At 47.9% G+C, this 25,083-nt stretch overlaps 7 protein-coding genes across 7 annotated transcripts; 5 read left to right on the top strand and 2 right to left on the bottom strand.

Moving 5' to 3' along the window:
* Window positions 1-1,606: 1,606 nt before the first annotated feature.
* ARB_04385 (uncharacterized protein) lies at window positions 1,607-3,759 on the bottom strand (the record flags this gene model as incomplete). Its single annotated transcript, XM_003017458.1, has 2 exons — window positions 1,607-1,759; window positions 1,837-3,759. 2 exons carry the CDS (start codon window positions 3,757-3,759, stop codon window positions 1,607-1,609), a joined length of 2,076 nt encoding a protein of 691 aa, XP_003017504.1.
* Window positions 3,760-7,656: 3,897 nt separating this feature from the next.
* On the top strand, window positions 7,657-9,559 carry ARB_04384 (protein kinase, putative; the record flags this gene model as incomplete). Its single annotated transcript, XM_003017457.1, has 3 exons — window positions 7,657-7,678; window positions 7,739-9,297; window positions 9,359-9,559. 3 exons carry the CDS (start codon window positions 7,657-7,659, stop codon window positions 9,557-9,559), a joined length of 1,782 nt encoding a protein of 593 aa, XP_003017503.1.
* Window positions 9,560-10,049: 490 nt separating this feature from the next.
* ARB_04383 (uncharacterized protein) lies at window positions 10,050-13,365 on the top strand (the record flags this gene model as incomplete). Its single annotated transcript, XM_003017456.1, has 5 exons — window positions 10,050-10,105; window positions 10,192-12,467; window positions 12,522-12,654; window positions 12,713-12,818; window positions 12,874-13,365. 5 exons carry the CDS (start codon window positions 10,050-10,052, stop codon window positions 13,363-13,365), a joined length of 3,063 nt encoding a protein of 1,020 aa, XP_003017502.1.
* A 1,447-nt stretch (window positions 13,366-14,812) lies between these two features.
* On the top strand, window positions 14,813-17,862 carry ARB_04382 (C6 transcription factor, putative; the record flags this gene model as incomplete). The annotated part of the gene is made up of 3 exons (XM_003017455.1): window positions 14,813-14,958; window positions 15,081-15,135; window positions 15,295-17,862. The coding sequence occupies 3 exons, from the start codon at window positions 14,813-14,815 to the stop codon at window positions 17,860-17,862; spliced, it is 2,769 nt and encodes a 922-aa protein (XP_003017501.1).
* Window positions 17,863-18,520: 658 nt separating this feature from the next.
* On the bottom strand, window positions 18,521-19,983 carry ARB_04381 (uncharacterized protein; the record flags this gene model as incomplete). Its single annotated transcript, XM_003017454.1, has 2 exons — window positions 18,521-19,889; window positions 19,967-19,983. The coding sequence occupies 2 exons, from the start codon at window positions 19,981-19,983 to the stop codon at window positions 18,521-18,523; spliced, it is 1,386 nt and encodes a 461-aa protein (XP_003017500.1).
* Window positions 19,984-21,221: 1,238 nt separating this feature from the next.
* Window positions 21,222-21,689, top strand: ARB_04380 (uncharacterized protein; the record flags this gene model as incomplete). Its single annotated transcript, XM_003017453.1, has 1 exon — window positions 21,222-21,689. The coding sequence occupies one exon, from the start codon at window positions 21,222-21,224 to the stop codon at window positions 21,687-21,689; it is 468 nt and encodes a 155-aa protein (XP_003017499.1).
* Window positions 21,690-23,504: 1,815 nt separating this feature from the next.
* Window positions 23,505-24,702, top strand: ARB_04379 (uncharacterized protein; the record flags this gene model as incomplete). Its single annotated transcript, XM_003017452.1, has 2 exons — window positions 23,505-23,538; window positions 23,738-24,702. The coding sequence occupies 2 exons, from the start codon at window positions 23,505-23,507 to the stop codon at window positions 24,700-24,702; spliced, it is 999 nt and encodes a 332-aa protein (XP_003017498.1).
* Window positions 24,703-25,083: the final 381 nt, after the last annotated feature.

Below are 25,083 nucleotides of genomic sequence, written 5' to 3'. Positions count from 1 at the left end.
AGAGCAAGCAAGATATCCACCATGGAGCAGGCGCAAAGTCAAGGCAGTTTGGCTAAGTACGGAGTTGCAGCGTCGTTGAGAGGCCAGGGGAGAGAGTCCGGCTCCCTCTCTGTCTGTCTGTCTCTGTCTGTCTGTCTGTGGCCGTCTCTCTGGTTGTCTGATTGTCTCTCGGGGGAAGTTAGATGAGCGGCAGTGACTTGCAAGACAAGGAAGAGAGCAGCAGGACGAGCAGCCAGCAAGGCGACGTCCTCGTTGGCTGACTTAAGGGATTGGCCGGTCGAACGGGTCGGAACTGGTGAGACGACGAGACGGAAGACAAGGAGAGACTTGAGACTGGCACTGGGCGCGGGGAGATGTCTAAGATGCTTCTTCTACTCCGTCCCGTCATAATAATATATATATATGTATGTATAATCCGTATATATACATCAACAACAGAGAGCCGGAGTCCCGTTGCTGCTGCTCGTATGGCTGGCCGATGGTTTGCGGTCGACCGTTCGATGCATAAGAACTAACTGACTACCCAGACAGCTGTGCTGGTCTTCCCGTACGAGAGAAACGAGCTGATCCGGAGAACGGCGAGCGGCTTCAGGGGGGGGGGGGGCTCCCTCCTGTCGTCTGCACCGTTTATATATAACAGAAGTAGCTAAATGGATGTAACTAATGGATGTCCTATCAGATATCCCTCCCGCTCCTTGCAAATAAAACAGGCAAAAAAGTAACAAGAAGCTTGTGGAAGAACAGTTATGCGAGACAGAGATAGAGATAGACAGAACTGACGGACAGGCGGACGGACAGGACCCTTGACTAGCTTGACTGGCTGGCCTGCTTTCTTTTCTTTTCTCTCTCTTCTACTTATAAGAGAACAGCCTTCTTGTTCCTTTTTCCGCCTTGGGTTGTTGGTTTGATATGTCCTTGTTATGCATGCTTTCTTTCTCCTGTGCTACCAGGAGATGTACATGCAACTGCTAACTACATATATATAAGCTACGACTGCCGGCTGCTCGATCTCTCGAGAGATCGTGCACACAGGAGGAAGAAGAAAACATATCCGACTAGTTAGCCCATACATCGATACGAAAAATGATGAGAAGAGAGAGAAAAGAAAATCTGGGATGAAGCTGCAGCTGAGCGAAAGAGAGCCCAAATAAGCTTCACGAACCTGCGACATATTACAAAACTGCAAGGATGGGGATGTCTTCGCTAACATTAATTTTCTTTTCGTTCTCTTGGTTATATTAATATTAGTTATGGGGCAAGATGCTGGATGGGCCATGCCATGCCTGGGGACGGGGATGGAGCCTGGGACCGTGACTGGGGGGGGGGGCAGCAAGTGATGATGATGATGATGGAGCAAGCCACTGGGATCTCCCGTAGGTAGCCTGGATGGCGGAGAAGAAGCTGTTTTCCGACAGTTCTTCTCGTTCGATGGGCGCCAGCTTGGGTGCATGGATGAAAAATAAGACAAAGTCTTCTGATGGGAGAGTTACCAGGAGAGGCCCAATAATAGAATAGCATCTGTTTTGCTGCCACCCCCACAAGGCAAACGCAGCGACGTTGACGTTTTTGATGTGCCTTCCGGGTATTTTAAGTGGTGTGTGGCTGGTTAGTGATCGTGAGTTCCGGCCTTGGAGGGAGTGAAGTAGTTACTCCGACGAGAAAGTTCGATCGATTCTCTGCTTGCTGTCCAGGCTTTCTTTTCTTTGGTGATTATTCTCTGCAAAGAGCACCCCAAGGCTTCATCTAATCGCTGTTCATGCTATTTCTCAGTGGAAGAATGTGAAAATACGGAGGTAGTGTCTCTGGTCAGTGGCCTCTAGCTGGCCCTGAAGATACCACTCTCACGCTGTCCCAGACGCTCTGTGATACCTTGACGGGCAGCTTATGCCCTTTCAGACACTGGTCGATCAACCACATCCCTACGACAAATTCCTCCCGAGACAGCAGCCCATATGCATGGTGGCTGACGATATTCCAGATCTGTTCCAGCATCTGCGTCGGTAGCCTACTCCGAGTCCAGATGTCCCGGACCACCATGCTCGATACAGTCTCCTCCAGGATAACAGATCTATCCTTGATATTGACCTGTTCATGCACGCCTACAAACAGGCCTTTGTTCGCTGCCCACACCCCTTCGTAGCGCTTCCTCTCCGCTGCAGTCACCCTATCACGCCAACGCTTGCGATCGCCTTCCCGATGCTTATGCGGGTGCGTTCGGATGATTTTCCGGCCATGTTCCTTGCTTCGATGTATCTCGCCGGCTGCAAAGTCTGGCTCAGGTAGGGCGGGGGCTCGCATTGTCCGTTTCATGGTCGTCGTCTTGTTGGGGCTGGGTGTCCTGGTGCTTTTGCCATTATTGTCTCCCCTGCCTGGCAGGTCGCTGCGGTTGCCACTGTGGCTAACTTGCAGAAACGAGCGAGATCTTGATCGTCGACTAGGCGGTAGCGGAGGGGGGTTGCTACTATTGCTGCTATGGTCCTTGGACGGTGACGGAGTGCGACGTGATGCCAGCGTTGAAGCTGCGATTGCATCGGCCAACGCACTCTCGGAAACCCCAGAGTGCTGGGATCGTAGTGGGCTTGCGCGAGCATGGGGGAGAGTATTTGGTCGCGGATTCTGGTATGGCAAGGAAGGGAGCGGTTTACGTGGAGTCAGAGGCCTATCAATGGTTGAAGATGCAGTCGTTGTCGATTGCCGTGGTGCTGGAGGCGGCGGTTTCTCCTTGCCCTGAGGAGCTGTAGAGGATCTTGGGGGTAGAGCTGGAGGTGGAGTGACGGTTCTATCACGCCGTGGTAGAGGAGGTGGTGGTGGATGAGACCCTTGGTCAGGTTCTGAATCCATCTTTCTTGATAATGAATGATCTCTCGTCATTACTGACCTGTTCGGGAGCGGAGGAGGGGTATTGACTCCATATTTCTGCTGCGTTGGCATGTTTTGTGCAGCTGAGAGCTGTCCTGCATCGGTCACATCCGAATCTGGAGGTACATTGCCTTTATCCCTCCTCGAGCTCATAACGATAGTACATATATCGACTTCTTCACAGGTAGCTGGCGAATTTGGGACACGCTGGGCCTCATGTGTAATAAACTCTTGATATTCCCTGGCTCGCAGCGAGCTTATCGTAGCAGCAGAGGCGGCCCGGGACGGGGACCCTGATCTTGCTTTGGAGCCCGCAGCAGATCTATCCACAGCAAGTTTAGCTGCAACGCGCTGCGTGTTGTACTCTGGCCCTATTTTTGGCTGCGTCACTATGGTAGCATTTATACTGGCTTTTCTATAGGCCGTTTGGTCGTTGTTCTGGGCCGAGGTTACAGTCTCCATAGACTCGGCAAGTTGTGGAACTCGAGTTTCTCCTGTGGTAGAACCTCCTCCTCCTCCTCCTCCGCCGCCACCACTACTAGTTGGATGAGCAAAGAGCTGAATCCTGTCTTTCACAGCTGTCCCGGTGCCTGTTGAAACCAGATGTTCATCATCACCCTCGTCAGCACCAGCACCGGCCCGGTTGTGGGTTGCAGCGGCGTCCGCAATCAGAGCTGCTCTTCGAGCTCCATCATGGATAGCTCGCCCCGCTGGCTGCCTGGGCTCTGGTATCCTTCTCTCTGGGCTCCCGCTGTTGCGTGGCTGTTTTTGGCGTGTTTGTGATGCGAACGCCAGAGTTGCTCCTTGAAGGGCAGCGGAAGTGTTCGTTGTCTTTTTCCTGTAGTCCCCATTATCGGAATTTGAATTTGAACCATGCCCGGCCGCAGGACTTGAAGCCATTGGAATTCGGTGCCTCTGGCTAATCGAATGAACAGAAAGAGAAGGAAGTCGGAATTTGAGACCAAATTTGGCGAAGAAACACTAGTATGGAAGCAAAACGAGAGAAAAAGCAAAGATGAGCTGTCAGGTTGGGTTTACTCTGTCTGTTCTCAAAATATGATATGACAGCTCTATTCGCGGAGGCGATCAGACGGCGCTTGCTGCCTCACACGTCCTTTGCAAATAATAATGGTCACCAAGCATTCTTGTAACTAGCTTGTCGAAGTAGTTAGTTAAGTGGGGAGGAATCAATCTCTTGGCTAACCTGCCATCCATGGTCCCGCAGTCAGAACCCAAACATCGCCGAACATAACTTCAAGTATGAACATTTTGGTTGATACGTTGGAGTTATCTCGGATGAGAGTTAGCTATCCCTAAAACGGACACTCATTATGGCGCAGATACGTATGCTGTCAAGTCTCTTCAAGCCCATTGGTCAAGGGTGCAAAGTGCTTCCATTCTTGTCAGCTAAACGGCCGATAATATCAAATCGTGATATGTGCCTAGCTCAGTAGTTAATGAGTGGAAAGCCAACGGAAAAAGTAAGCTCGTCACTTGAATGGGGAAAGAAACAGTAGGAAAGAGAGTATTACTGTACGGAACATACCTAAGTCACTGAATTCCGGGCCGGCCCTTGTAGACTTTTATTGTATTCTCTCCCTTCATTTTTTCGGCGCAGCTTTAGTCTAATGCGTTGGATCAAGTCGTTTCGAAGTGTGTGTTGGCATGACAATCGTAATGGTGATTATAGCTGTCCGCCGTTTCTGCACAAAGACGACAGCCAACAGGCAAAAAGCGGTGATGGATTATCAAAGGACTCTTGGTATATCCATTATCGGATACGAAATCTCCCCATGCGATAGACTGTCCCTGTGACTGAAGCCTGATGTCGAGGGACCCTCCACCTGGCCAATCTGCCTTGCCAGTATGAACGAATACTCGAGGCCACCCCCCTGTATTAAGTTTCCGACTTGCAGCCGTTATTTCCCTGTCTTTCTTTCTTTGCCGACCTCTTTTCTCGGAAACACGCATGATAGTGGAAGAAGAGCTTCTCCTCTCGTCTGCTGTTGGGCAACTAGCAAACAAGTTTACAGTCAAGTTAGTTACCCCAGACATGAAACGCTAGTTGACTAGCAAGCGGCCCGCGTCGAGAGTTCAAAACTTATCACCAGGGGAAAAGAAAAAGAAAGCACGTCTCCACATAACTTTGCAAGGAAGCTCATATCTGGAAGTTATTCCAGTGATATGTCATTGGAAAAGGATGGAGTGAGATGGCACTTCGTATCATTAATCTGCTCAGGACAAGTCAGCAATTCAGTAGACTACAGAGTAGCTAACTAGTTAATGCCGCGTAGCTTTTTGTTATTTTAATGCCACCCACGGAGTAGCAAATGGTATTTCAGCCTGTTAACCTAACTAGTTGGTTTAATGAGCTTGGAGCGTTGGGTTGCTCTAAACTGGGGGAATGTGACAGATACACTGCAGCCAGAAATTGACAGCCCTGCTTGAGATACGAACTGTCGACGAAGGCCTCGTATCTGAGGGTAGCTCTTATAATTAGTCAATGAAGAGGAAGTTGTTTGAGTGGTTGATGGCGCAAAAGTTGATGTCGTTGTTAGACAGCTGATGTTGAAGTTAACAATTTCCTAAAAGAGCAAATGTAACTACAGACCAGAGCTCTCACTTCCGATTCTACGGCCACAATTTCAAGAACGATTAACAGCGGTATACTGTCTATGAGGTGTTTGTTGTCCAATGGTCATGTTATTACATTCTAATTCGAAATATACAGAGGACTGTTAACATTGGAAGTAAAGGAACGAATGACACCTTTATATTTTCTCCCTCTAGTTGTTCAATTTTCTTGACGCTAACCCCTCCCCTCCGCTGTCTCTTTCATCTCATCAGCCTAGTCTGTACCCCAGGAGCATTTCCCCGTTTTTGAACCGGCAGCTTGTGCGCGGAGTATCTCTCGCACTGTAGGGAAGGACCGTGTTTTGAATTTGCTTCATTATCCAGGAACTTGAGATTAAATATTGTGCATATTAACGGTGAAGTCTCCTATGAATGTCAGCATGGCACTTCGACAGTGCTAGAAGAGCAACCCAGGTCTTCCCAGAGTTTCCGTAGGCCTTCCCCCGCCACGCCCCATGGCTGCATCATTGTAAGGGAGAAATAGGAGTAGCCACTGAGTGTAAGAATTGACCATTTTTCACGGATCTCCCTGTGATGCAATTGCAACTCACGTTCCCCAGGTATGCTTAAGTGAAATATAGGAATAGGGACAAGGCAAAGTATGATGTGGAGGCTGTGTGGTGGTGAAAATATTATCTAGGACAAGGGCTGCCAGTTGCTCGATCCGATAACCCTCATATGTTCCTTATAGACGCTGCGTTACTCGAATGATAGAGCTCGTTGTGGCCAGAATCATCTGGAGGCTGCACACCGACTTGGTTTTTTTCTGTGAAATCTTGTGAAGTTTTACTTCAACGACTGGTGAAGTTTGGTAACTGGGTATCATGCTTCTCCTAGGTGGTTTTTTCTAATAGCGTGAGCCCGAGAGCAATGCTCTATACCAGATATCCTCCTATGACATTTAGCCATACCATCGGAGGTGGACTCATGGACATGGCAGGATCTTTCTCTAGAAGCTCTACGTTCTTCCAAAGAAAAGAGGTATATATGTTTGCGAGGGCCAAGGGAATGTGGACATCGGGCCTCATAGAAGTCCAAACAGGGCAAACCAAAGACTACAGTAGAAGCCGTCGTCAAGTTGATCGGGCATGATGGAACGACAATAGGAAAGCCTCTGCATGGAGCTTGAGTGTATCTCAAAGAGGGAAACCCAAGAATAATGTATTATCAGTCGAGTCCTTGGGGTGAGAACCTGTGGTTTTTGGCCAGTTCGTGGCAAGGCGGAGACAGGGGACAGCACTTTGTGGCCGCCAGTTGAGATCCATGGGGTACACACCACGAGCTACCTAGACGTCATTATCAGGGGGAACAGAAACCCCGGTTCGTCATGGAGTGCAACCTCGACTAGGAAGTTTTATTACCATCATCGGGTACGTCTCACTCTGGCGTCTTCTGCCACGGTTCCATCGGGAAAGCACAGTGCTGATATGCTCCATGCAGGGCGCCAATGGTTGAGTTGCTCAGGGTAGGTCAGAGCCAAAGGTATCATACAGTGGCCAGGAATGATGACTTGCTTCTCATACAGCCCTCTTTTGCCGTGTCTACCGTCTCTGTACCATTTAAAGACAAGGCGTTAACGCCGCAAAACAGATATCAACCAAATAGACACTTTGACCGCATACTGTCATAAGTATTCGTCTCGTTTGAATTCGCTTTCGATGTCGACGTGTGTTTGCCACCAGCCTGATGGCAAGTGGCCATCTACGACAGGGTAAATAGATGCCACTGATCCTTGAACATGTAGTTTAGCGGACACCAGACAGTCAGAGTAGATATATAACTAAATAAACAGCCATACTGCAAGTTCATCGCTGGCGAGCTAGTCAACTAGTCGGCGATCCCTGAGCCAAACGCCTCTTCTTCGTCTGTTCTCCTGAACAACTCGTTGGGGAAGAAAAAGAACAGCGGCCAACGCGAAGTCCTCGCCTTTCTCATCCCCCCTTTTTGCTCTGTTGTCTCTTTTTTGCCTTTTGACTTAGTTAAATAAGTGGGGGGTCGGCAAGGGCAGCGAGTTGGAGGATTACTATTTAACAAACACATGTTAGAGAGCCAGCGAAGAGCGAGGAGACGGGCAAATCTTGGGGTTTCAACACCAGCGAAAATAAAAACAAGAGCGACCAGAGCATCCCATAAGTAACACCCCGGAGAAGTCGTGCTTGCAAGATGTCCTGGAATATCACAAAGAGTACGGGAACAGTCCGCCCCCCCTGTCTTTTCTGACGATGCTAATCTGCTGTCCCTTTAGAGCTGAAAGAGACCCATCTGAGCGCCCTCTCCAACCTCTCCAGCTCCCTAGCTTCGAGTAAGGACAAAGATGCTCCTACAACGCCTACGGTGAGCAGTGCCAGCTCTACCAAGGAAGGCGGTCCGGCTCCAGATACGAATACGTCGAAACCAGGTATTCTCGTCGTCACTCTCTACGAAGGTCGTGGGTTTTCCCTGCCAGAACAGTATCGAGAGGCCTTCGCTTCACACCACCGTACCAACAGCAGCACCGGAGGCGTGGCTGGTTCTACACAACAGAGCTCACTTGCAGTAGGTCGTGGGAATGGCTCTACCAGGCCACAGACGTCTGGAGGTGGCTTTACGGGCATCCCAACGAATCACGGAAGGATATCCCGAAAATACATGCCATACGCACTGCTAGACTTTGATAAGCTCCAGGTCTTCATCAACTCCATAGACGGCAGTCCTGAGAATCCCGTTTGGGCTGGTTCCAGCACTCAGTACAAGTTTGACGTCTCACGTGTTGCTCAGCTCACTGTGCACATGTACCTTCGAAACCCCAATGCTGCACCGGGATCTGGCCGGAGCCAGGATATTTTCCTAGGTGTTGCTCAGATTAGCCCGCAATTCGACGGGCCTTACCGCGAGGTTGAATGGATTGATTTGCAGTACGGTACCGGCAAGCTTCAGATCGGCTGGGAATACGTTGAAACCCAAACGAATAAGCTGAACGTTGACGATTTTGAATTGCTCAAGGTCGTAGGGAAGGGTAGTTTTGGTAAAGTCATGCAGGTTCGAAAGAAAGATACCCATCGTATTTACGCCATGAAGATTATCCGAAAAGCAAAGATCATATCCCGCCAGGAAGTGACACATACTCTTGCTGAGCGTTCAGTCCTTGCCCAGATAAACAACCCATTCATTGTGCCCCTTAAATTTACATTTCAATCCCCTGAGAAGCTCTATTTTATTTTGGCCTTTGTCAACGGAGGAGAATTATTCTACCATCTAACCAAGGAGCAGCGTTTTGACATCAACCGTTCCCGCTTCTATACTGCCGAACTACTATGTGCTCTCGAATGTCTTCACGGCTTCAACGTTATCTACCGCGACTTGAAGCCTGAGAACATCCTTCTGGACTACCAAGGCCATATTGCTCTTTGTGACTTCGGGCTCTGCAAGCTTGAGATGAAAGACGAAGATGAGACACACACCTTCTGCGGAACACCAGAATATTTGGCTCCGGAGCTTCTCACCGGCCACGGATACAACAAGACTGTTGACTGGTGGACCCTAGGCGTCTTATTGTATGAAATGCTTACTGGTCTTCCACCATTCTACGCTGAAGATACGAACGAGATGTACCGCAAGATTCTATCCGATCCTCTCACCTTCCCAAGCCATGATATTGTTCCTGCCACTGCAAAAGATCTCCTAACTAAACTTCTTAACCGAGAACCTTCTGAGCGACTAGGTGCCAATGGGTCGGCTGAAATTAAAGCTCACCCGTTCTTCCACGCAATCGACTGGAGGAAGTTGCTACAACGAAAGTATGAACCGGCGTTTAAACCCAATGTAGTAAGTTCCACCCTTAACCCCTGCTTTGCCCTGTATCATAATATCTTACTATTTCTCAAAGGCCGACGCTCTTGATACCGCCAACTTCGATGTTCAATTCACATCCGAACCAGCCCAGGACTCCTTCGTGGATGATCCCGTTCTCTCCCAAACGATGCAAAACCAGTTCGCTGGGTTCAGTTATAACCGGCCTGTTGCCGGCTTGAATGATGCGGGTGGCAGTATAAAAGACCCTTCGTTTATAGACAATGTGCAAGACTAAAGTTCATTTGCACTGTTTAAATGGTGTTTCATTTGTACCTTGGACATGGCACTGGTTGGTCATATCTTAACATTTCGTATTTTAGATGCAGTAGCACATTCAGCATGTCAATATTTTTTGGCACTAGTGACCAACTATATCCCCGTTGTTTTTTTTATGGCTTTTGCTGAAAACGACTACTCATTTGTACCTGAAATTGTCCTTTTAACTCGTCCTATGAATGTTGTTGAATTCAGGTGTTTGCCTCAGCGTTTTTGACCCCGAAAAGGACCGTTGATAATGTGTTATTTTTAGCCATGACGTCAGATCACGTGCAAAGGCGTGCCGTTCGTGTCTGCCTAGAATCTGGAGACTCCAACATCTCGTGTGAAGAAGAAAGAAAGCCCAAAACATCCCTTTCTGGGCTCGATCAGCCTGACGAGTGGTCGTATTGACTCTATCCTCTCTCTTTTTGCGCGTATATTTAGTCACTTTGATACCCTGACACACCATGGAGCCGAACCCAGGTGGTGCCATTAGGGAGACGGAGAGGGAGCTTGACGAGAAGTATGATACCCGTCAAGCCATAACATCGAAGAGCTAATGATTCTATAATGATACTAATTTTACTCTTGAATAAGATATCCAAATAGACCACGTAACCACGGACAAACCCTTCCCTTTCATGACTTGTTCATATCACTCTTTAACCCTCTCAACGATCTCAAAAAGAAGCCTGCAGGACCTCCCGCGGCTCGAAGGAAGGCAGGACCTACTGGGCGTAACAATCTCTCACCACACGAGTTGCGTCGTAATGTGATTGAACGCTTCATCTCGCGATGGCGACAACAAGTCGGTAATGACTTTTTCCCAGCATTCCGGCTTATTGTCCCAGAGAAAGATCGTGATCGTGCCATGTATGGATTAAAAGAAAAGGCCATTGGCAAATTGCTAGTCAAAGTCATGAAGATTGACAAAAATTCTGAAGATGGTTACAATCTTCTAAACTGGAAACTTCCAGGCCAAAGGGCTGCAACCGCAATGACAGGTGATTTTGCCGGTCGCTGCTTTGAAGTCATCTCCAAGAGGCCCTTGAGAACGGAGGTGGGTGATATGTCTATAGCTGATGTTAACTCCCGGCTTGATGATTTAGCTGTCGCTTCTAAGGAGGACGCGCAGCTACCCATCCTAGCTGAATTTTATCGGCGGATGAACCCGGAAGAGATGATGTGGTTGATCAGAATTATTTTACGGCAAATGAAAGTTGGTGCTACCGAGCGTACATTCTTCGAAATATGGCATCCAGATGCGGAAAGTCTTTTCAATATTTCTAGTAGTCTTCGCCGAGTATGCTGGGAGTTATACCTACCAAGTATTCGCCTTGAGGCGGATGAAGCTCGTGTCACTCTAATGCAATGCTTCCAGCCGCAGCTCGCTCAATTTCAAATGCACTCCTTTCAAAAGATAATTGAAAGGATGAGGTTGGCTGAAGATGATCCTGAATTTTGGATTGAAGAGAAGCTCGACGGCGAGCGCATGCAGCTTCATATGGAGACGAACAGCTCTATACCCGGCGGAAAGAGGTTTGAATTTTGGTCAAGAAAAGCTAAAGAATACACGTATCTATATGGAAATGGTTTCTATGATGATAATGGATCTCTAACGAGACATTTGAAAAATGCTTTTGCTGATGGAGTTGAAAGTATTATCCTTGATGGAGAGATGATTACCTGGGATCCAGAACAAGACGCCCCCGTACCATTTGGTACGCTTAAGACGGCGGCCTTAGCAGAGCAACGAAATCCGTTTTCTGCAAGTGGCCATCGGCCCCTATTCAGGATATTTGATATCGTTTACCTCAATGGTAAACCCCTAACGAGATACACACTTCGGGACAGGCGTCGAGCGCTAGAAGCGAGTGTGATTCCGGTTCACCGGCGTTTTGAAATTCACCCCTATCAAGTTGGCAAAAGTGCGAGTGATATTGAACCTCTACTTCGGAAAGTAGTAGCAGAGGCGTCCGAGGGACTTGTCTTGAAGAACCCGAACTCACCATATCGCCTCAACGAACGCAATGATGACTGGATGAAAGTGAAGCCAGACTACATGACTGAATTTGGAGAATCGCTGGATTGTATTGTAGTGGGTGGCTATTATGGCTCTGGTAAAAGAGGCGGAAATATCTCAAGTTACCTCTGCGGCCTGAGGGTTGACGATACGCATGCCGAGGACGGGACTAATCCGATGAAGTGCTATTCCTTCTGTAAAGTTGGAGGAGGATTTACAGCAGCAGATTATGCAAACATTCGTCACCATACCGATGGCAAATGGCATGACTGGGATCCAAAAAAGCCACCTACTGAATATATAGAACTTGCAGGTGGTGATGCACAACATGAACGACCTGATGTCTGGATCAAACCTGATGATTCAATTGTTGTATGTGTCAAGGCTGCAGCTGTTACACCTAGTGATCAATTTCGACTGGGCCTAACAGTTCGATTCCCTCGGTTTAAACGGCTAAGGATGGACAAGGACTGGCAGAGTGCGTTGTCCGTCCAGGAATTTATGGACCTAAAGGCCGGGGCTGAGCAGGAGAAGAAAGAAAAGGACTTTCAAGTGGACAACTCCCGCAGGAAGAAGACCAAACGGAGTAAGAAGAAAGAACTCACTGTTGCCGGCTCCGGTGAGCCAAATGTTGCCTATGTTGGGAGCAAAACTCATATTTTTGATGGGCTTTCGTTCTGTGGGTTAAAAATACAGGCTCTTGAGGTGAATTATGCTAATATTTTTATAGTTGTCATGACCGAGTCCGTGAAGCCAATGAAGAAATCCAAAGCTGACCTGGAACAGCTGATCAAGGCAAACGGAGGAAAGATATACCAAACAAATAACGCAGCAAAGGACACCTATTGTATCGCAGACAGAAGTATGTGAATGATCCTTTGTCACTCAATTTTCTGTCAATGCTGATATGGTCCAGGAACCGTAAAGGTGGCATCATTGCAAAAATCTGGCCTTGAGAATGTCATTCGACCTTGCTGGATTTCTGACTGCATCAGCCAAAACGAACACGATATCGGAGAAAGCAGCATACTGCTTCCCCTAGAGCCACGGTAAGTTGCTTTACATCAATATGTTTTATAGAGGTCAGCGTTGCTAACATTATCCCAGACATATGTTCTTCACTAAAGAAGATCAAAAGGAGGAAATTAGCAATAATGTCGACAAATATGACGACAGCTTTGCCAGAGACACCAGTATAGCGGAACTTACAGAGGTAACTTTCTTCATTAGAGTGTCTTTAGCTCCCAGCGATACTAAGTTTCCTTTAGATACTACACAAGATGGATGCGATATCAGATATATCTGGAGAAGAACGACTAGACATTATGTCTGATCTTACTCTAGATGGAGATCAAGGCTCCGTCCATAGCGATGTAGAGGGGTGGCTTTTTAAAAACCTGACAATATTCTTTGCCCCCTGCAGCCATCTGTCCAGTGTCCCCGGAGAGCCCTATGTCGATGCGTTGTCGATACGTCAGCAATTGGCTCGAAACATCACCATTTTTACGGGAGCCACTGTGACAGACCAGCAGAAGAACAATCGGATCACCCACGTTATTGTTGATCCCTCAGCAGATAGGGATCCGGAGACTGGCAAAGCCAAAAACTATACTACTCTGAGGTCAGAGTTTGCAACTCGCCGCGCCATTCCTCATTTCGTGACTGTTCAGTGGGTTGAAGAATGTTGGAAAGAAAAGACACTGGTTGATGAAGAGCGTATGTATTCCATGCCAGCCATTGCTCTGCCAGGACTCTGCTAATAAAGTCTACATAGGATTTTGTGCACCAAAATAAGCCAATGGATACGGCAGTTATGAGCTTCTTAACTTTACAGAACACTTCGAATCAACCTCTAAAATATGCAGATTATAACTATGAAAGGATTAATGAAGGAAAACATGAAATTGATGTGAAATTTGGGCGCTCTGCAGTTACTATTTTTCCCACGCACTACGTTTCACTGGGCTCGTAACTTTGCCCCTTGATTGCCCAAATCAACGCTTGTTGGGGACAGACAGAAAACTGCTCAGGCACTCAGTCACAAAGGTGTCTTTATCTATTACTGTTCCATAGAGTCAGTATCATTAGCATCACATTCGTATCAAAAGCCAGCCCAGGATGGCCAACGTGCAGCGCTAGGAATCTGATATCAACGTTTCTCCCGTAACTGAGAGTCCCTGCAACCATTCTGCATACTCCTGATCTTCCGTTGCTGCGCACAATTGCTATAATGAACCCGATGATTGGCTACCGTTTTATCGCAGAGCCATATCCCTGACCGTCGTATCCTCGGACAACCTGGCGGCTGAGGGGGGAGACAGTTAGCTCACCACGAAAGCCTCGCAGACGGGCCAGTCCTCCTCTTCTAACCCGCCCAGCCCTCGGATATGTCTAAGGTTGTGATGTAGTTGCATATAACTGCCCGGCCGGTTCGTCGCTTTTGATATCGACTGGCACCATCTGAGAGAAGCGCGGAACCTGGCCCTGGCAGAGGTCCTAACACAGGGCTATTCCCAAGGAAGCTCAGGGACTCGTGCCTCAGATCCGATAAGAGCAAGCTCAACGAAAGCCCATCTTTGGCATTTCATTCGTGCGAAGCCGCAGTAGTCGAGGTGGCGTTGTTTCTCTTGCATCGACCCTAATCCGCCCGGCCGTCTTTGCTCCCCATATAAAGGTCCGCTGATATAGTATGCAACTAGTTAACCGCTCCTCTGCGTCTTCTCTCTCCCCTCTTCCTCGCCCGCTCTCTAGTGTGCCATTAATGACAGACTGGCAGGCTTTGCTTTTCGCTTGGCCTCGTCTCTGGTAGCCAATTGCTGGGGGACTCGGACTGAATGTGAGTTTCTGAGCCAGGGGTGCTGATTTGACATACATAAGAAGCCAGAACAAGACTCCCGTCTTGCGACCATAGTCTTCTGCTCGGCTCTTCAAACTGCTAGACGCTCTCCACCCGTTATCTTTGACTTGAGTGCTGACATCGACGGAGGTCGCTTGTAGTCGAACTGTTCCGGATAGCAAGTTGACTGTGTTTAACTATGTTCTTCGTCCCTCACGCGCCGTGGCTTGACATTGCTGTATAGAAAAGGTCCCTCCTCTTCCTTCAAACACTCCCTTCACGAGAGTTATATCCCCTTCGGTTTCAGGTTTTTTTCATCTCTCCACGGGTTATCTGCCTGGATACGGCTTCATTCATACTGTTACTTTCACATGGCGGAAGATACTGTTACAGAGGGGGCTGCAGAAGCGTCAGCATTGCAACCCCAGTCGTATCAGGCAGCGAAACCGAAGCGAGGGAAAGGAAAGGACAAGGAGAAGAAGGATAAAGATGATAGCACTCCCCCGGTCAAGAGACGGTGCGTATCGACTGCATGTATTGCGTGTCGCAAGCGGAAATCGAAGGTCTGTCTACCTAACATCGCATCAATCTGATGATTTCGATATACTGACCTGTGCTTTGTCTTTCGGTCGTTAATAGTGTGATGGAAACACCCCCAGCTGTGCTGCTTGCTCTTCTGTCTACCATACTCCATGTACGCATTTTCCTTCACGGAGCTACTTGGTTATCTAGTTGCAGTTATTGACGTGTTTTAATAACTAAAGGCGTATATGACCCAAATTCGGACCACCGGCGCAAAGGAGTATACAAACAAGACATCGACAACCTTAGGAACCGCAACACCACCCTACAGACGTTGGTGCAGGCAATTCTAACATATGATGAAGAAGATGTTCCCGATCTCGTGCGGCAGATACGCGCTGCAGAGGACCTCGAAGTGGTTGCCGAATCTATATTGAAACGGCAAAAGCAGCTGGGCTCTGCGGCAAGCGATAATAAAACTGCGTCTAGTGGAGCAGAATCCCCCTTCAGTGACATTCCCCAATTTGAGTCTGAACTTATTGGCAAGATAAGTGAACTGAGGCTTGATGGTGCTGTGAAGTATGTGGGGGGAACATCAAACCTGATATTCCTGCCTGAGCTCTCCGAAGATGATGAAGTGTACTCAGAAGCAGAATCCCCGGGGGGCAAACCGGATATGGAGGACGGTATCAGCTCGTGGACGACTGTAACGGAAAACAAGGAGCTTATCCGGCACCTTCTCACCATGTATTTCACCTGGCATTATGCCTATTTCACGACTCTGTCCAAGGAACTGTTTTACCGTGACTTCATAGCAGGCCGCCCCAGTCAGTATTGTTCTGCATTGCTTGTCAATGCAATGCTGGCACTGGGATGCCATTTCAGTGCCTGGCCAGCCTCTCGAGAGGACCCGAACGACTCGTCCACCGCTGGAGACCACTTTTTCAAGGAAGCAAAACGGTTAATTCTAGAGAACGATGAGCATACGAAAGCAAAACTATGTACAGTCCAAGCTCTTGCCCTTATGTCAGTCAGAGAGGCTGGATGTGGCCGAGAGGGCTCTGGGTGGGTTTATAGTGGAATGAGCTTTCGTATGGCTTATGACCTTGGGCTGAATGTGGACTCAGCTGGCATGGGCTCATATAACCTTACAGCAGAGGATATAGATGCCCGTAGGATTACATTCTGGGGCTGTTTCTTGTTTGATAAGTACGTCTTTTTTAAGCCCCCTGTTTTTCTCCTTCATGAGAGACTTCATGAGAGAGCATACATTAACATAAGCAGATGCTGGTCTAACTACCTTGGCCGCCAGCCACAACTTTGTGGACCCCATATCACTGTTCCAAAATTTGATGTATTCCCTAAGGAAGACTCGGAAATCTGGTCACCATATACGGATTCCGGCATTTCAGATGACTACAGTCAGCCCTCGAGAACAAGAGCCGTAGCCCTGCAAATATCCAAACTTTGTGAGATCAGTAATGATCTTCTAGGTGCATTTTACAATACGGGACCCTCAAAGCAGATTTCTAAGCAAGAGGAGCTGAGGCGGTTGACCCAGCTGCACACTCGTTTGGAGGCATGGCGTAAAGCACTTCCTCCGGAAATGGAACCAAAAGATGGCCAATTACCCCAGGTCCTCCTTATGCAGTATGTTATCCACCAACTCCCAGAAATTTTTCCTTGTTCATTTATTAACGGTTTCAATAGTATGTTCTTCCAATTACTATTTATACACCTTTACCGTCCATTTTTGAAATATACCAAGTCCACTTCCCCATTGCCAGCTTATGTTTCTCCTAGGAAATTATGTACCCAAGGAGCCTCTGTTATATCAAAATTGTTACGCCTATATAAACGTACGTACGGGTTACGTCAGATTTGCAACATCGCAGTATACATCGCCCATTCGGCATGCACAATTCATCTCCTTAACCTACCGGATAAGTCCGCCAGGCGGGACATTGCACATGGGCTCAAGCATTTGGAAGAGATTTCCGAAAGTTGGCTTTGTGCACGAAGAACTCTACGGATCCTGGATCTGCTATCGAAGAGGTGGAAAGTTGAACTTCCGGAGGAAGCGTTATCTGTAATCGAGCGATCTCGTGCCAGATTCGGGTCCACCAGTTCTTGGGAACAGATGCAATCGCCTTCGTCATCGGGAGCATCACCGAAACTGCATGACCGCGTTCAGGCATCAGAACAACCAATGCATACCCCAACACATGAAGCGGCCAAATCATCAACAGTGTCTGCGGTGATGAGTACTCAAACTACATCCCACACTTCTACATATTCCGCACCAGTTCAGATTCCTCAAGAAGATGTTACCCAACTTCAATCCACTGTTTCCACAGAACAACTCCCTGCAGAACATGAAATGCCCTCCGAGAGTAACGAATCTTCAGCCAAACAGAAACTACCAACAGTGCCGCAACCTCGTATGAACACTACCCCAAGCCTTGGTAATGATATCCCTATAGGTCTCCCTCAATCTCCAACGTTTATAGATTCCGACAAGCTGCTTCAAGCCAGCCAAAACTGGTGGCTGAAGGACCAGAACGCCCTGGCTCTAGGTATGGACAATTGGTCTAGTAGCTGGGGTACTCCAAACGAAGGTCCTGGTAACACCATGGACTATCCAACCTCAGGCAGCAACTCTATTCCCCAAATAGAGGCCACTGATGCTTACACAACCCACGCCCAGCAACCCATGCATATCGAAGGACTCCTTCCAACTGCCGCGGCTCTTGGCCTCTCTCATCCAATCACTTCCACTGGGGACTATAATTCAGAATTTCTTGCATCTCAAAGCAGCCCCACCCACCCAAATATCGCAAACTACATGTCTCAACGGGCTGACGGGGAATATTCTGAGCAAAGCGACATGTTCTACTAACTGTTGGTGATGATCTCCATTTGATGAGGGCATCTTATGATTTATCCACTGTCGCATATATAGCTTTTGAATATATATACATACATCATATACCCTAAACTTGATTTTCAGCATCTATACCCCTATTTTTTTCCTTTTGCATTTGCTTATAACTCGCTCTCCCTGCGTATAGCGTATTCGCTATTCTTTCCTTCCCTCTACATTACACCCAGGACGTTCTGCAGGTACTTTTTCTCATTACTACCAGGTCTAATCACCAGTATGGTGCAGCTGGCTGGATTATACCTGTTATTTACAGCATAACTAGGAGTTCTTGATAAGGGTGGGTATCTTAAATATTCTATCCATTAAGTTACTGGCGAAACCTTTTAAACTGTCTGATTTTTGTTTAGAAAATTTTAAGCCTAAATAGCTACAGACAGCATCATAGTTCTAATGCGTTGATTGGCTTAGAAAAAGAATGGTAAGACTGGTTCCTCTAGGTTTTTGCATAGCTCAGCATTACCTTTGCATACTTATTTTACATTATGTACTCTGGGGTGATGAATTCATTAGTCAATTGGCATGCTCCTTTAAAACTATAAACGCTATAAAACAGACTGCATCAATGTAATCAACGAAAAGGTATTAATCACTATACAGCAGAGGAATATGCATGTTAGCTAGTGGTCTCCAATGTCCAAAGTGGGGTAATAATAAAACATATCCATACCAAGAAGTAATCAGCAACAGGTTTCTTAGCCGGCATTCCACGGGTGTCCTGAGGAGCAGCATCGAACACCCTGTACCGTCTCCCAGGGCCAGGAACCCTCTTCGCATCAAGCATCCCAGCGCGGCCACCGAGGCTACGCCCATAATCACCATTGCTCCGTGCAATGGTGCCTCCATTACTCGCATCTTCGCCTAGCTCAAGTATAGCTGCCACATTTCCACATCTGTAGCAATAGTTCGGAGCTGACCAAACGGTGACGATACCACCGTCAAACATTTCTTTGAAGCCTTCCATGACAAGTTGGTGAGCACGCGCGATTAGGGATAGATCGTTCTTGTAGCTGAAATGCTTAACGATATCTGCTCCGAATAAGAAGCCTGCTCCGCGGGGACTTAGGCCCCAGCCTTCGATTTCATCTGGATCTGACCAGAGGAGGTCACACATGGCCCCTTCATGAGGAACTTCCTGTTTTCGGTCAATGAGCCGAATTTTATCAACACTATCTACTAGAGGGGAAAGGCCACCATGAACACAGAGTACTGCTCCGGTATTGCTGGACATGCTGCCCAGACTGTCTCCGGTAGCACCAGTCCCCGCAGGCCCAGTACGAGTAGGCGTATTGCTAGGAATGGATGATATGTCTCTCGGCGGTGAGACGTCTCTGATATCATGTGCAATATTATTGGATCCCCGACTCCTCTTTCTGTAGGAGGCCAACGTGACTTCACCCTTTGAGTTCAACACTTCGATCTCCAGTTCATCATCATCATCTATTGCCGCATTCGAAGAAGGCTGGGTATCTTGATGTTCTCCTACAGCGCCAGGCTGAACCACCACTGGGCCCGAAGACGACAACTCTGTGCTTGCTCCCAAAACCAAGGCACCCAACGCTAAATAGTCAAATACTTCACAACAGTACCGCCAGACATTGGCATTGCCGTATTTTCTAATGCATTCGTCATAAAATCCGTAAACTGTCGTGATTTGTCTCGATTCGTGGTTACCTCGGATGAGTGTCATGCGGTCTGGGTATCGAACCTTGAGGCAGAGGAGGAGGAGGAAAGATTCGAGAGAGTAGAAGCCACGGTCGACAAAGTCGCCCATGAATAAGTAGTTGGTGTCGGGTACATCGCCTCCAACCCGGAAAAGTTCCATTAAGTCATGGAATTGGCCATGGATATCCCCACAGATGGTAACGGGTGCATCCACTGAAACGACATTTCCCTCTTCAATTAATATCTCTCTAGCTTTGTAGCAGAGCTCTCGCACTTGGTATTCGGGGATAGGGCGACAGGAGCGCAGCTGCGCAATGGCTCTAGAAGGGGTAAAAAAGAGAAAAGCAAAGTCAGTAGAGGTGAGCAAGGCGGTAGGACGGGTAAAAGGCCGATATACTTGTCTAGGTCGCTCATCTGTCAGGCGAGGACCGCACAAACACCCCCCGTGTGACTATCCAACGGCGTCTATTTGTTTTCTGACAGCTGCTCTAGCGCTGAAGGCTTTCCGATCCTCGTCCCCTGTTATTGTGCCCTGTAGGGGGTGGGTGACGATATCACGAGGGGTGGTTTCCGGACTTGAATTTTGCTATGTCGGGAGAGCCGTGGACCTCATCTTTCTATCGCAGGGAAACGGGATAAACGGATGCTCGGTACGCACACGAAGCTTATGGAACCTAATTTGGCACGAAATGCAGGGAATGTGCATCTGCTGGTTGATCTGGGGTAGGCAGGCCAGTTACGCAGCATCGGTGGCGAAGAAAAACGCGAGGTTGGTTTGGGATCCGTGGTTTAACGAGCTCACTAGCCGCTTTTCCAGTTAGTTAGTCAGGCGGCTGGCGCGATTGATAAGATAACTAAGACCCAAGGCTTCCCGGCAAACCTACCAAGCGCCGCTTAGGAGATCAACACGCCCGCCAGACATGGCCCTGCGTATGATAAGCGACGCATAGGGCGTTCAGCGGTCTGCAGAAGAGTCATACTTCTCACCAAGCTGCTTGCAAGTGAATGCTGTTTAGGAGGAGCGGTAATGCTCGTACATCTGGACCCAGACAGAAACGCCTGCCTCTTGCTTGAAAGAAGACGACGGAACAAGGCTCGCGCACTCCTGGACATTCGGCGTACTACGAACGGGTACTCTTAATTTCTCCTCATATCATGCCTTTTCTCGTCTTTTACCATATATTTTTTTTGTCTTCAATCAAAGGGCTTTGTTAAGCGCCCTCCAGAGCCCACCCTCCACGCTCACCCGCCGGCGGGCGACAGGGTATGATCACGTGAGTGCTGCTCACTTTTACTTGGCTTGTGGTTGGCTGCAGCGAAAAAAGTTCCAACTTGAAAGGCTTCCAGGCGTCTGAACACCAGGAAGACACCCAGCCATCAGCCATTGTCCCATCAGCAGGACCTGCACGGCCATCTGAACACGCTTGACTGAATATACGAGCCTTTACTAAGCCGGTTGGCTGTTTTATCCTCGCAATTGACCGGTGCAGGACGCCTCCAAGAACCTCCATCCACCACACCCTCATCGCGCAAGGAGTCAAAGACTATGGAGCATTCGAAGACATATACCACCATATAACAGTACCTACGCTCTTGCTAAACTCCTCCGATCAAGAATGTCTTCACATCTCCACCCGCGGTCGCGGTCGACCATGTCCCTCTTCACAGCAACACTCCTCGCATCCCTTCTAATAGTTGGCGTACCACATGTCTTTCCTTGTCCTGCTCCACGACGAGCACTGGCCGACTCGGAGATTATAGTCACCGCAGATGGACAGCAGATAAGGCGTAAGAGAAGACGGAAGGAACCAGTCTCCTCCCCCGATGAAACTGGATTATCATCGTCAGATCAATTGGCCGGACATTCGGTACTCGGCTCTGCAGCCACGAATATCATGGATCAGACACCCGCAGTTGGACGAGAACTACGGGAACAAGCAGCGGAGTTCAGGCACATGGAGGCAGAGGCGAAAGAGCTTGGGAAAACTGCGCGAGAGTGTCCAGTACCGAAGCCAAAGGGAATCCTCGGCCAACTTCTCGGGTTCGGTGCGGATAAAAGTGATCAATTGAAAGCAGAGCCCCCCCATACTGATATCCAGTGGAAGAGAAACACAGAGTGATGTGGTCAGCTTATATCTTTAACGTCATATAACGGTTGAAGGGCACTAAATACCAAAGTTGTCCAGAGGTTGGCGTTAAATTATAAAGTAAGTGATATATGTTATACTTATGGCCAACCCAATACTCAACTATGTTTGACAACGCAAGTGAGAGTTCACTAACTAGTTTGATAGGTATCTATGTATATTACCTAGAATATATTTCATCTACGGTCGCTGTCTGTTAATCAGTTTATCCTCTTCAGCCAACTTGGATCGAGTAACCTCCTCTGGCTTGCGTTTCCCTGCTAGTGTCTGTCCTATGCAACCCACACAATGAAGAAGCGCGAATAGATCTCGGCTGTTCATGGTTTGATGCACTGGTAGCATTTTCACTTCCCCTTCCTTGACTTCGCCTTGAGAACCCTTTAAATCATTGCAACCAAGTACCCTTTCCCTATTAATCGGTTTCTGCCCTCTTTCAGGAACCTAAAGTGGTTAAATTCAATAGATCCAGGCTAGTCCATTGATATCAAGCTTGCTAAATGTCCTTAAGCCCTTATAATATTATTCAAGTCCCTGAAGGAGCGCCATTATTTTTTACAAAGTCTATAAGGAAAAAGGTCTCTATTACACCCGCCTGCTTTGGCTCTATGTTTTTAACGCCTTATAGTTGAAGAGGCTGCCCGAGTAGTCGACTCGAAGAATGATATCGGGAATAACTACGGTAATTTATCACACCACTCTATTTTTTTCCTTGTCACGGCAAGAATGATGAAAAAAAAAAAAAAAAAAAAAAGGCAAAAAAGAACTCCCTGACGGGGAATCGAACCCCGGTCTCCCGCGCTTGTTATTCTCAGCGAGAATTGACAAGCGGAAATCATGACCACTAGACCATCAAGGACTGCTGGGAGTGGAGCGGCCGGTGGTGGCCTTTGTGTCACGCGCGCGCGGGCCGGAAGCGGAAGCCTTCCCAATGAGCAACACCAACAACTCCGCGCAGTCCTAGTAATACCACGACCCCCGTCCGTGTACTCCGTATATAGCATCATCCAGGAGATACGATGCAAGGAAGAAGAGACAGCCTGCCTGCAGTTTGGCTGTACAGACTCTCCGTCTTCAATCTGATAAACGTAACTACGGAACACCTAGTTAAGCCAGCCAGCCTTGCAGCTCTGGCCTGCGTCTCGGCTGTTTCATCAGCCAATCCCAGCAACCAGATTCATTCCCCAGTCTTCAAATACGATCCAATCCAGCCAAAATTGGCAGATTAAGGACAAAGAAGCCAAGGAAGTTGTTTCTTGAAGGATCAACTTACTCTGGACAAAATGGACAATTTGAGTATCAGTTAACTTCTTCGAGATGCAGCAAGTATGTACTCCTCCACGCCAGAGCACTGCTTTCTAGCCTTGTCCGGCTCGACATGGATAGTTATTTCGCCGGCCTACGTACAGAATTAGTAACGATGATGATAGGGGATATATCAAACAGCAGCTTGACACAAGATAGCCATGCCGTGCGGATTATTTTTCTTTTTTCCATCACCCTTGGGATTATCGTCCGTGACGTACTGGGCTTAAAAATCATGCCGTCAAGCTAAGGCTCAGGCCAACAATAAGAAGAGTTGCGCCGGCTCCTTCGGGGGACAAAGAATTCCCATCTTCCCTAACTTCTGAGACGATATGAAATTCGGCCTTCTGACCTGGCAAGGCTGGACTTTGGCTCTCTGAATTGGTCATTGTCCTCTGAGGAAACGGATTATACCTACCACAATACATATTCGTTAGCTCGTTGTTCAACTCGTGAGACGAGTAACGAGGAGCGAACTCATACACAATGGAGCAGAAGGTAGGCTTAATGTCATCCCACTGTGAGTAACATAGTTATATGGAGGATATCGCTAATGCGGGAACTTACGGATGGTAGGAGGTGGGAATTTCCACTTCGCGGCCATATCGAGAGTCTTCGGAGTTAGTGACGCCCTTAGCATTTGATAAACGTGTCAGTCAATTCTTTGACTACGAGATTAACAATGCTTCTGTGAAGTGACGAGTCCCAGAGTGGTAAAGCTCAGCCACGCCGGTGTCACTCACCCAAGCCCATATCGCCAACGTCTTGGTCTTCGTCATCGCCAACGTCACCTTCAACGTCTACCCCGGGAACGCTCTTGGAATCAAATCCAAACATATTTGAAGTCCCAACAATCAAAGCTACCGTCGAGTCCGGGTTCCTATACCACCAGCGCTTATTTGAGAACAATGTCCCCCCTGCCGAATGGAAGCAGTTCAGTGATGAGATGGTAGAGGCGTTTGCGCTTACGACAGCAGAGAAAATCGCTGCCTGGACTGTTGGAATAAGCGTTGGCCTCGTAAGCGCCGTGCCCTTGCTGGTCTTTGGTGCTGCGCCAGGCTACTATGCTGGAAAGGCCGTGAATGCCATGTCCATCGAGACCAAAGTCAAGGATTACTTGCAAGAAGAAGGGGAATTGGTCACTGTCTTGAAACGCTGGAATAATACCGCCTTTAAAAATAGAGGAATATACGTCAGACTGGCTCTTCCCAGGAAAAAGACAAAAGAAGGCTCTAAATCTGGCAGCGGAACTTTTGATTTCATGTCCTTTGGTGCAAAGAAAAAGGCAAAAGGGAAAGATCGCTCACAAGATGGTGAAGGTGGAGGGGAAATCGACAAGAAGGAAGAGAAGAAGTTGCATAAGCGATATCGGCTGATCATTGAGGTTGTGGGTGTTGAACCAAAGCAAAAGTCCTGGAAAGAACACGACAATAATATCCCTCTGCCCAAGGGTATACTGGAATTGAATGGCGACGATGGACATAATACAGTTCCCGAATATACTCCCCGAGGCACACCCCCGTATAGAAGCGGCTCGCACCCAGCAGAACTTGAGCCAACTTTTACTAATCGGAGAGTAGAACTGGACGGTGTTAGTTATGGGCCTTCTGCAGAGCTTGAAGGGGGTGGCAGGGTGGTCGAACTCCCAGCGGAGCCCCAAACAATCGTTCATGAACTTGCCTGAACATACTAATATGAGACTCTTTTCCATGGTTCCCATCTTATGAGCTTATGTTTACGTTGTTTACATGTCCAGAAATATACCCGTATCTATACTAATTACTATTTTATTGCACAAGATCCTATTGTTATAAGAAACGTTACCATCGCTTATTAAATTGTAATAAACGCGGCAGAGCTTCTATCAACTAAACGGTATGGTTAAAGATGCACTGCTACTATCAGAAGCCACAGTGAATCTATAACTGGTGGTCCTACTCCGTAGTGTTCGTGGTATTCGGCTCACAGTAGATACCTAAATGTTAAGTATAAAAAGGTGCTAACTCCAGGTTAAACTAGTTAGTTAAGCTTCGAGCTTCCGTCTTGACGCGGTCGGTTCGTTGTT

The sequence above is a fragment of the Trichophyton benhamiae genome (genome assembly GCF_000151125.1).
Source record: "Trichophyton benhamiae CBS 112371 chromosome Unknown contig01293.0, whole genome shotgun sequence".
NCBI classification, from domain to species: domain Eukaryota; kingdom Fungi; phylum Ascomycota; class Eurotiomycetes; order Onygenales; family Arthrodermataceae; genus Trichophyton; species Trichophyton benhamiae.
This window is presented reverse-complemented; position numbering and strand designations above follow the sequence as displayed.